Source organism: Polypterus senegalus, chromosome 4 (assembly GCF_016835505.1).
Source record: "Polypterus senegalus isolate Bchr_013 chromosome 4, ASM1683550v1, whole genome shotgun sequence".
Classification (NCBI taxonomy): domain Eukaryota; kingdom Metazoa; phylum Chordata; class Cladistia; order Polypteriformes; family Polypteridae; genus Polypterus; species Polypterus senegalus.
In genome coordinates this window covers 6,757,022-6,769,231 of record NC_053157.1, presented here as the reverse complement: position 1 = coordinate 6,769,231, position 12,210 = coordinate 6,757,022, and the positions used below count along the sequence as shown (strand labels likewise).

At 45.8% G+C, this 12,210-nt stretch overlaps 1 protein-coding gene across 1 annotated transcript in view; it reads right to left on the bottom strand.

Annotated features, from left to right (window-relative positions):
* Positions 1-1,052: 1,052 nt before the first annotated feature.
* The window catches only part of frem3 (Fras1 related extracellular matrix 3), a 205,632-nt gene continuing 194,474 nt past the window's right edge, over positions 1,053-12,210 (bottom strand). The window contains exons 19-24 of the mRNA XM_039750203.1: positions 11,297-11,424; positions 10,319-10,453; positions 9,953-10,079; positions 7,585-7,772; positions 2,704-2,850; positions 1,053-1,664 (exon numbers count right to left, since the gene is read on the bottom strand). Coding sequence (XP_039606137.1) covers positions 1,122-1,664; positions 2,704-2,850; positions 7,585-7,772; positions 9,953-10,079; positions 10,319-10,453; positions 11,297-11,424 — 1,268 coding nt within the window. The 3' untranslated portion in view covers positions 1,053-1,121. The remainder of the gene's footprint in view (positions 1,665-2,703; positions 2,851-7,584; positions 7,773-9,952; positions 10,080-10,318; positions 10,454-11,296; positions 11,425-12,210) is intronic.

The window sequence follows — 12,210 nt, the reverse complement described above, 5'->3', positions numbered from 1 at the left end:
TTTCACCCTTCGCTTTACGGCGTCTTAACCACATTTCTACAAGTCACCGATAAAAATGTATAAAAAGGCTACAACAATAAAACACAAATGTCACTGTCCATTCCCAGACGGGTGTGACTGACGGCGTGGTGTCTGTGCAAGGGGGTTTGGGGTGGGACGGGAAGGCCAAGTCCCATTCTTCATCAGTATTGTCGGCCTCATCGGCATCACAGTTACTCACCCGGAGCTCAACTTCCACAATGAACCTTCACGAGGAGGCCCTCCGGCAGCAGAAACACGGAAGGAAGGAAGGACGGACGGTGGGTGTTGCTGACGAGAAGGGAATTCGAGCCCCCAAGTGTCCCCTTCCGGTGGCTCCAGGTAATCCAACGGCTTTAATTTGGGAAGCACCTGCCGTTGGCGACCCGAGTAGCTGAATAAATAGACTTGAGAAGCTCAACTTCAATCCAGGGGACGGGCGGGACGTTGATGGGGGGGTTTGTTCATCCTGTACCCGAGCCCCCCAAATCCCACCACCACACCCCACCCCACCGCACTGCACTGCACCCTGTCAAACTGCAGAGCCCACAAAAGGATTAAAAAAAAAAAAAAAAAAAGTGGTAATGGGCGAGAGATCCAAAACTACCACCCCGACATTCACAAAAGAGAAAATGGCGGCACAGGTTCTCCAAAATGGAACCCAAATTCCGGCCTCAAATCGAAGCAAACTCGTCAGCCTACGGAACGCAAGGAAATTTTCAAATTTGAAATGAAGGACAGGGAAGGGAGGAGGAAGAAGGAGAAGACCACCCCTCCGACTGAAGCACCTGGAAAGAAGACTTCACGGGCGTAAAACGGGCAAAAAAAAAAACCAACAAAACAAAACACCAACCTACGACTCGGCACTAAACTCGCTGCGAAACAACGCAGTCAGGTCTTCTGTACATGCAAACAAAAAAAATCATAATCATAATAATAATGGCGGTGCTTGGGGGCATTTTTTAATTTTTGAAAACATTTTTACCCAGAAAGGCACTCGTCTGATGGCGTCGTGGGTTACGTGTCTGCGTGCATTTTTTTCCCCGAATAAAAAAGTTCTGCACAAAAAACGTAATTCAAAGTGGCGAGCCGAAGCGTGGCAGCTACACCTCAGTGCTGTCCCTGCTGCCATGTCGTGTCGACACCGTGTCCCTGCTGCCGCCGTAAAAGCCCGATGACGTGGAGGTTGACGAAGGGCACTTGGCTGGGCGTTTGTCTCGGTGGCTCCTGCGCCGTAACAGGAGGATGACGATGAGGACGAGGCAGATGAGGAGCAGGAAACCGGCGATGCCGCCCACCATGGGCACGATACCCAGCTCGGAGGATTCCTTGCTTGAGCTCTCGAGGAAGGGGTGTTGGCGCGAGTCCTCGTGCGGACGGAACTCTCTCTGGCTCACGGCGATCTTGTTGCTACGGTCCAGCGCGATATGCTGAATGTTGGTGCCGCGACTGTTCTCTAAGCCAATGTCTTGGGCCTCACGGGGGGCATCGCTTCCGGCAGCTCTTCGGGTACGTGCGGCGCCCTGCCCGGCCGCTGTCAAGCTGTGGTGAAACTCGAGGCTTCGTTTGCCAATGCTGCGGTGGGCATTATCTTTGGAGCGAACGGTGTAGATGGTGTGGATGTACCATTCGCGGCCAGAAGTCACCTTTAAAAGAATGAAAGAAAAGAAGGTGGGTTACAAGGCAGCACGCTGTGGTACGACGGGCAGAGACAAAACAAAACAAGGAACTGAGATACCCATCCTTGGTGTCGGAAATGCCCTCGACAGTTTTAAGTCAAAATCTTAAACCAGATGAATGGTGCTTCGGGGTGTGTCACGGGCGAGGAACAGCTCAGGGCGATACTGGCACCCTCTCTCATGCGCTACTCCCTGAGATACCCACCTGGTTTGGGAACCCCGGATTTAGCTAGATGTGAATGTGCCAATCGCACTCTTGATGCGGACCAAAACAACCCAACCGGGACCCTTTGAAAAGGTTAGCGTCAGTGCCAACCCTGGAGTGATCCGACATGAGGCCAATGTAATTACAGGGCATTATGGGAAACGTTTCTGCCTTGATGGTAATTACGCCATCTCAGCATAAAAACGAATCCCCAACTGGCCTTCAAGTTTGCATAAAGCCATTGCACTGATTCAGCCTCAGACCCTCAGTTTCTCTTTCACGATTGGATCGGATAATTAAAAAGTCGATCAAATCCTATTTCCAGAGGGTCTGCCCTGGGGGTGGGGCTGCCCACCAAGGATCCCGAGCTGTTTTTTCGGCGAGTGGTAGGGTGGTCCCCATCCTGACCTGACCTGACCTGTAGCATGCAGAGTTGGTGAGGAACAAACACTCTTGATGGCCAACAATGGACCCCCTAATCTTACACTCCGCCAAAAGAGTGCCAAGTGAGGCAATGCAGTCACACTTCAGGCCCGCTGCGGACCCTGGCGACGCCGTCGTTTTGAACTGATCCTTAACTGCGTTTTGTGTCGAATGAGCAGCAAAGTAACAGCGAGTGGAGATGTCAAAAGTGGCGACTCTGAAGCAGCTGAATGGGGGGTACAGGGGTCTGTCCTCACTCCAACCAACAGTGGCAGAGTTTGGGTCAGATGGGGGGGAACCTTAAAACCTCAGTTGTGAATGCGAACCTCCATGACCACCCGAGTGGCTTGAGCGTCATGTGGCAGTGACGTGACTTACCTGGAATAAAGGATCAGATGAAAAGCTGAAGCCGTCAGAGCCAGGCTGCCTTATGAGTGGGAGAGCCTCGGCGCTGTCTATGGCTAGGCTGGCATCAAACTGGACACTGCCAAATATGCGCACCGTTGTCTCGGGCTGGGACTTATCCTGAAATCATAAAAAAGAAATTTAAATAAGAAAACCCGACTTTACGCTCATCATGCCTGGCTGCCTGTTTGAGCCATGCCAGCGCTTTGTTGTAGTTTTGTTGGTTTATTCATTCTGGTTGAGTAACTTTGGACCAGTTCAGCCAGCAACCAGCTGTGAGTACAGACCTGCAGTGCCCCCCCGCCCAGGTCAGGGCAGGCCTTAAACCGGACACCATGCATATCTACTGTACAGTACAGACATGAAATGATTGGCATTCAGCCTTACAAGTTGCTGATCAAACTGTGCCCATCCCTGTGGAAAAATGTTGAAGACTTACTTCGCCCAATTCCCAACTGGAACGTTTACTGAAACTGACTAAAACTGCATCCCGGTGTTTATTAGCGACTATTTTCAGGAATCGGGGACTTTTTAGACATTTTAGGAACTTTTGTGGCAAAGAAGGCCCAAGACGATTGAACAGTTAGAGGCCTGTATTAGACAAGAATGGGAGAGCATTCCTAGTTCTAAACTGGAGAAACTGGTCTCCTCGGTCCCCAGACGCCTGTTGAGTGTTGTAAGAAGAAGGGGAGATGCCACACAGTGGGGAAAATGGCCTTGTCCCAACTTTTTTGGGATTTGTTGACACCATGAAATTCTGAATCAACATATTTTTCCCTTAAAATGATACATTTTCTCAGTTTAAACTTTTGTTCCGTGATTTATGTTCTATTCTGAATAAAATATTAGAAGTTGGCACCTCCACATCATTGCATTCAGTTTTGAGTCACGATTTGTATAGTGTCCCAACTTTTTTGGAATCCGGTTTGTATTAAGAACTAGCAAAATACCTGCGATTCGCAGCGGCAAAGTACTGCCTTAAAATTTTTATTAAGGAGAAAAGTAAACCTTTTTAAACTGAGGGAAAATCTACCAATAATTATTTGTTAAGGATCTCTTTGTATACCACGTTGTCAGTTCGGCACTCCGGTTGTAATACGATCAAGCTGTGCGCTGAGCTTACTCTTGAGCATGTAACGTACAGTCGGCCATGTGAACAGTAATCTTGTCTCAAATCAATGGCACCCTTTTGTAGGGTCTGTCCCTGAGACTTCTTAATTGTCATCGCCAAGCAGAGCCTTACTGGAAATTGGAGGCATTTGAATTGAAATGGGAGATCAGAGGGTATAACGGGTATAACTGAGCAACTGCCAGTAAAAATAGTTGCCTCAATGAGGTTCTTTTGCAGACACGTGACCTGAAGTCTGGTGCCGTTACAAAGTTTCGGTGGCTGTAAGTTTTTCAGTAACATTATTGGTGCCCCGACCTTCAAAATTAGATTATGCTCAGGAGTGCCTGGAGGATTCAGAGTGTGGAGAAACTCCAGCGACAGCGTTTCTAGTAAGTTGTGGATTTTTCTGTATTTCGCGGCAGCGTCACGAAGTTGTTTCCGCAAGACCGCGTTAGCTGTGGAGCTCACCTCGGAGCAAAATGAAGTGAATGAAATGAGGTGAATGGGAGGGGAGATGATGACGTGACTCCCCCACCCGCCTTAACTCTCTATCCCTCCACAAACACAGTCTCTCGGATCTCAACTCTCCTTTATATAAATCCAAAGTTCAGATAAAGGACTGGGGAACGTGTGGGGATTGTGTGTGTCTGGGTGTCTAATTTATATGTGTATATACCAGTGCTTCCCAAACTCGGTCCTGGGGACCCGCTGTGGCTGCAGGTTTTTGTTCCAACCAGCTACTGATATTAATTGGATTCCTGAGCTAATTAAGTGTACTGTTATTTCCCAAGTTCTGAGTTTTGTGAACAATATAAAATTAGAAAACTAAGTTTGGTATATATACTCAGCAAAAAAAGAAACGTCCCTTTTTCAGGACTGTGTATTTCAACAATAATGTTTTAAAAATCCAAATAACTTTACAGATCTTCACTGTAAAAGGTTTCAACAATGTTTTCCATGCATGTTCAATTAACCCTAATCAATTAATTAACATGCACCTGTGGAATGGTCGTGAAGACCTTAACAGCTTACAGAAAGTAGGCATTTCAGGTCACAGTTCTAAAAACGCAGGACACTAAAGAGACTTGTCTACCGACTGTGAAAGATGCCCAGGGTCCCTGCTCATCTGCGTGAACGTGCATTAGGCCTGCTGCAGGGAGGCATGAGGACTGCTGAATAAATTGCCATGTCCGCACTGTGAGACGCCTAAGACAGCGCTACAGGGAGACAGGAAGGACAGCTGATCATCCTCGCAGTGGAAGACCACGTGTAACAACACCTGCACAGGATCGGTACATCCGAATATCACACCTGCGTGACAGGTACAGGATGGCCACAACAACTGCCCGAGTCGCACCAGGAACACACAATCCCTCCATCAGTGCTCAGACTGTCCGCAATAGGCTGAGAGAGGCTGGACTGAGGGCTTGTAGGCCTGTTGTAAGGCAGGTCCTTACCAGACATCACCAGCAACAACGCCGCCTATGGGCACAAACCCACCTTCGCTGGACCAGACAGGAGTGGCAAAAAGTGCTCTTCACTGATGAGTCACGGTTTTGTCTCACCAGGGGTGATGGACGGATTCGTGTTTATCGTCGAAGGAATTGAGCACGACTGGGACCTGTTGGATCGCAAGGTGAGGGTTAGGGCCATTCCCCCCAGAAATGTCCAGGAACTTGCAGGTGCCTTGGTGGAAGAGTGGGGTAACATCTCACAGCAAGAACTGACAAATCTGGTCCAGTCCATGAGGAGGAGATGCACTGCAGTACTTCAAGCAGCTGGTGGCCACACCACATACTGACTGGTACTTTGGATTTTGAGCCTCCCTTCATTCAGAGACACATTGTGAGACATTTTTAGTTTATGTCTTATGGTGTTGACTCTTTTAGTGTTCATACAAATATTTACATATTAAGTTTACTGAAAGTAAAGACAGTTGAAAGTCAGAGGACGTTTCTTTTTTTATATATATTAAAATACCAAGCGGCTATACAGGAATTTTTTTTAAACAATATTTTCATCCTCATGTTCAGTGTTCTAATTGTTTAATTAATCCATTATTTACTAATTAGTGGGTCTGATGCTAAAGTAGTTGCATCCTTTGATTATTTAGTGTTTGCCAGCATATCTGCTCTGCTAGTTTTTAATTGTCATTATTAAGATACAACGAAGGGGGAAAACTGCACAGAGAAAGGGTAAAATATAATGAATTAAACAAAAGAGAGTTAAATATTTAAATCGATAGGAAAAGCAGAACTACTTCTAAATGTCTTGTAAATGTAAAAAATAATGCTGCTGTGCTTTTCTGAATGTAAAAGAAGAGAAACCCTAACCCTAGCCCTAACCCTAAAAAAAATACCAGCTAATTAAATGAGATCAGCGTTATCAGGTTTTGTCGCTGATTATGAACCTGGCTGAAACAAAAACCTGCGGCCACAGTGGGTCACCAGGACCGAGTTTGGGAAGCACTGGTATATACAGTAGTTGTAATATAGGTTAAGGACATGTGAATATGTTTGCGCCGTTTATAAATAAGATATTCTTTCCGTTTCTTTACCTTGTTTTCTTTCTTTCCTGCTTTCTTGTCGGCAGCGTCTCTATGAACTTGTGGATTTGCCTGCGAGTATTTGGCGGCAGCGTCACAAAGTTGTTTTCGTCAACCTGCATCAGAAAATGTACCACGACGTCTGACACGCCTCCTTTTTACTGTTTTCTCACAGCTTGGATTGCTGCTGTCATAATGGGTTTGAGTTTCATGGTTTGTTTCAATTACGACAGTATTTGTAGGACTTGTTGTGTTGAAGTGACATTCAGCATCTGTCAAGCGTTGTGAGCACACAACCGGTTTCATCGATAACTTCACATCCAGCTTTTGAGAGTTTAAACATTCATAAACATCAAAGTGTCCACTGCTGAAATCGTCACCTGTGAATCTAAGATGTTTAAGAGGCATTGGCGGTTGTCCAAAGGTGTAAAATAGGCAGGCAGCCCAACTACCTGGGAGGCCGGGGGACGCAGGACGCAGGACACACGGCGACCGAGCTGCAGGTTATGGCCGTCTATATGTACGTAAGTAGGATTCAGTTATGACCGTTACACGTAGAATTTCGAAATGAAACCTGCTTAACTTTTGTAAGTAAGCTGTAAGGAATGAGCCTGCCATATTTCAGCCTTCTACCTACACGGGAAGTTGGAGAATTAGTGACGTTGGAAAGTTCAATATGGCGGCCGACAGTGGCGTCATACCACCGAAATAAGTACGTACATCGGTTTTGGTTAGTGTAGGGAAGCCGTTTATCAAATTTCATGAAGATGGGGCCATAAGTAAGAAAGTTCAACATGGCAGACGTTGTCGACCGTTACGACCGTTACTCGTAGAATTTCGAAATGAAACCTGCTTAACTTTTGTAAGTAACCTGTAAGAAATGAGCCTGCCATCTTTCAGCCTTCTACCTACACGGGAAGTTGGAGAATTAGTGATGAGTGAGTGAGTGAGTGAGTGAGTGAGGGCTGTGCCTTTTATTAGTATAGATTTCAAAAACAAATGACATCGCTCTCCTACATAGTCCCTTTCCTTTGTGATGCAGTCTTCCCAGCGTCGTACCAACGTTATAATGCCACCAGCAAAAAAAACATTTCCAACAAAAATTTAAAAGTGCGTAAACTTTTTGAACGTCACTCCGTAACCATTAAGGATGAAAGGTCTTGCAGCATCAGGCTGCTGGATTTCATGAATTACCTACCAGAACCTTAAATCTGTAGAGGAGGGACGGGGCATCTGCCAGGCAGCCATATTCTCTGTTTGATGGATCGTACTTGGGCACATAGCCATCCGCTCCCGTGCACAGGAAAACCTTCTCAATGTTACAGAGGAAGGAGTTCCCTAGATTCTGGACTGGATCGACCATCACACGGCCATAGATGACAGAACCTAAAATGAAGAATGTACAAGTTTATTCGCCATACCTAAGTATTACTTTGAAATTCTCAACAGTTTAGCTTAAAGAATCCGTTTCTAGATGGTGTCTCCTGTGATGCTTTGCTATTTGTATGTTTCTCGTATCACCCGAGAGCTGGGCAGCTCACATTCCGATAAATGTGTTCATTTAAGATTGGCAGGGCCCACTGAAATGTAGCTAATTTAGAGTGGCACAACTAACAAAGCGTATAAGGAAACCCAACAAAGATGGAAGGACAACAGAGGAACGTCCCCCAGATCATGAAGCTGTTAGTCACTGCGCCATCTCCTAAAGCTGTCATCCTTTCTGCACGAGAAGGGCTGCTGTATTTTTTTTTAAATTGTTGATTGGTGAAACGGAAGAGGATGGCACGGTGGCACAGTGGTAGCGCTGCTGCCTCGCAGTTAGGAGACCCGTCTGGGTTCGCTTCCCGGGTCCTCCCTGCGTGGAGTTTGCATGTTCTTCCCGTGTCTGTGCTCCGGTTTCCTCCCACAGTCCAAAGACTTGCAGGTTAGGTGGATTGGCGATTCTAAATTGTCCTTGGTTTGTGTGTCCTGCAGTGGGTTGGCGCCCTGCCCGGGATTGGTTCCTGCCTTTCGCCCTGTGTTAGCTGGTATTGGCTCCCGTGATCCTGTGTTCGGATTCAACGGGTTGGAAAATGGATGGATGGATGGATGGATGGATGAAACGGAAGAAAATCAAATGTGCCTGGCACATGACTTTCCCTACCCCAGGGGTGGGCAGTGCCAGTCCTGGAGGGCCTGCAGGTTTTTGATTATATAAACTGTGATTTTTGGCTTTTTGGGGGCTCAACTTGATTGGGTTGAGTCCACCTTATTGTTTATTACAATGCGACTAGTTACTCTGTTTGCCTTCTTTCAAGGTGAGAATCTTGGCGCACCTTTATAATAATAATAATAATAGGTTACGTTTATTGAGCGCCTTTCACAAACCCAAGGTCGCTTTACATACAGAGTACAAAAAAACAAAATGACACGGATGACAAAAGTTTGTAGAAGAGGAAAGTTTTCAGTTGAGATTTAAAATTGCAGAAACAGGAGCAAACTCGGAGAGAGACTCAGGACGAGAGTCCCATAGCACTGAAGGACCTGCCTGCCCTCCCAAGGTGGACAGTCTGGTGCTTGGGGACAGTCAGGAGGACCTGAGAGGGTGACAAGGAGTGAGTGAGACAGAGGCGGGCAAAGGTTATGCAAGGCTTTGAAGGTGAGAAGCAGAATCTTGAATATAACCCTTGATGGAATCAGTAACCAGTGAAGCTGGGAGAGAACACAGTGGCGGGCGGAGGGGGCGGTCCGCACATTTTGGGGGCGCCATTATTGGCCCAAAGGCTCAGTCCATTTCGTGTGTTCGGAAAAATATCAATCATGAATGAAAAAACCCACAAATGCTTTAAAAATAATTTTCAGACTGTCCTTCTGGGACGGCATCAGATACAGCAAATGAAATTTCTGAGGCAATAACAAAACTAAACATGAACATCACACCGATAATAATTTCTAGGAAGATAAACAACTAATTCACAATTTATAATTTCGTTTCGTTATCAATCCGAATGCGTTCTTACTCTGCGCAGAAAACATCCCCACCTATCACTTGTACACTACACTGGTTCTGGTTTTCGCCGCGTAATTAAATTAAACTAATGATCAGCACACGGCTTATTAGTGCGTCTGTACGATATTCTTGTCTAGTTGATGCTTATATGTGAAAAATGATTGCTGTTTCTCTATATATTGGAATAAATCTATGCAAAATGTCTCTTGATTTTTCTCTATACGTCATTTTCATTTTCTAATTAAATAGGTTAACATATTCAAATATGTTGGAGGGCGGCAAATTGAAGCCCCGCCCCAAGTGGCACGAACTCGAGCTACGCCACTGAGAGAACCGGGCCGACGTGAGCAGAACGCTTTGTGTGGGCTGCAGAGTTCTGTACAGATTTACGCTTCAATGCCCCCCACACAGCCTTCGCATTGGCTAAAACTTGGATGGCCGTTCTCTTCTTTATTTTGTGTCTTGAAAATATTTCAGCAAAAACTAAAAGAAAGTGTTAGTTTGGAATAAAGACTACTCTTGTCATTTGTGATAAGCCTAAAGCCTATCGCGAGACACCAACATGAACGTGACGTACCTTCTGAGAATGCCACGTCAGCTCCCTCTCCAAATCCCATGGAGCCGTCTGAAAGCCAGAGCTCTTTCTTGGAAAGCAGGAACATCTGAGTGTTGAGGCTGAACTCAGCAGCTACGGGGTCGCTGACCTGCAGGGTGAAGGAAGTGCAGTGCCACATTCATAAGGGTGATCATTGTGTTGCATTTGGATCTGGACGTTCAACTAAGGATTTTACTGTACAACATCACAATAATGGTCCTATAAACATATACTGTACTTGTTGGGACCCGGACAATGGATGTCCCTACTGAAGATGGTCCAACTCAGTCTTGGGAACATAATGATTTCTCTTTGACCCAAAGGTGGAGCCGCTCTGACAGCACATACCTGCTGGAATCGAATATCCATGTCAAAGGTGAGAGGCTCGCGGGGATTGCAGACAGGAGGGATGGCGAACTCTTGGTTAGGAGATGATGTGCACGGAATGAGCTTGACTGTATATGTGCCAGAATAGTCACGGACCTGAAATCAAACAGAGACATTCATTTAGAATGGAGCAGGTGTGAGGAGTGTTGTTCCACAGTGAATTTGTGAATTTCCCCTTGGGATTAATAAAGTATCTATCTATCTATCTATCTATCTATCTATCTATCTATCTATCTATCTATCTATCTATCTATCTATCTATCTATCTATTTGTATGATGGGCAACTTCAAGATGGCCTTCCCGATTTCCATTTGTATGATGGGCAACTTCAAGATGGCCTTCACCGATTTCCATTTGTATGATGGTCAACTTCAAGATGGCCTTCGCCGATTTCCATTTGTATGATGGGCAACTTCAAGATGGCCTTCCCGATTTCCATTTGTATGATGGGCAACTTCAAGAGGGCCTTCGCCGATTTCCATTTGTATGATGGGCAACTTCAAGATGGCCTTCCCGATTTCCATTTGCATGATGGGCAACTTCAAGATGGCCTTCGCCGATTTCCATTTGTATGATGGGCAACTTCAAGATGGCTTTCCCGATTTCCATTTGTATGATGGGCAACTTCAAGATGGCCTTCCCGATTTCCATTTGTATGATGGGCAACTTCAAGATGGCCTTCCCGATTTCCATTTGTATGATGGGCAACTTCAAGATGGCGTTCCCGATTTCCATTTGTATGATGGGCAACTTCAAGATGGCTTGCTTCCTGATTTCATTTTAAATGTAATGCTTTTCAGACTGAAATTGCTTACCCACAATAGACTGGCGGCCCATCTCGGGATTGTTTCTGCCTTGCCCCCAGTGCATTCTGGGATAGACTCAAGCTTTTCTATAGATGCTGCGAAACAGCTTACTGTGCATTAATCTTGACTTACTGCAAAATCTGACACAAAGCTCCAGAGCTGCACAGGCTGGTTGAAGGTGGGCTCAGTTCTTGTGAGGGACAGCGTGAATGTGAGGCCAGGGTGGTCTGCGGACATCACCATCGAGGTCAGGGAGGTTCCTGAAAAAAGTCAGGAGAACACAAAGTTAGAGACATACGCGCACATGCATGGCTTTGGTGACACAATCGAAAGAGGCAGCGTCAGGTTGAGACACACGAGGAGGAGTAAAGGTGTAGGAGGCATGCTGAGAGTCACCTTCTGAGACATGAAGTATAAAATGCTCTCTAGTAGCGAGATGACAGTCAAGGGACGTTTAGACCCATGAGAATACTGAGAAAAGGCGCTGAAAGTAGGGCAAGTGATATCAAATATTTGTACATTTATTCCAGTAGTTGTGTTCGAAGGGTAACATGGCTAGTGTTGTTATAAAGGGCTAAAGCCTGGAGTTCAGCTGACCTGTGCCAGCTCTGGTGGTGTCCTTATGCATACAGAGATGGTTTTCAGGTTACCCAAAAGGTAAGGTCGCTGGTAAGTTTGGCCATATTTGAACAGGTTACGCTGTTGGAATTTAATGTTTTACTTGTGCTCACTTCCTCCATGTTGATACTGGATAGAAGAGGCCAATCCACACAAAACTGGGCTCTGTCAGTGAGGAAGTCCAAAATCCAGATGCAGAGGTGCCTACTAAGGCTACATTTAAAAACATGGATATTAGTCTCCATTTTCACCCTTCGTTAAGACATCTCTAGCGTTATTGACCTCCGAAAAGCGAGACTTTTGGAAACACTCTCCAAAGGCATATACTGTACGTTGCTGTTGCAATGTGATTGGGTGAAACCACAGAGTTTTGAAAATCCATCCATCCATCCATTTTCTAACCTGCTGAATCCGAATACAGGGTCACG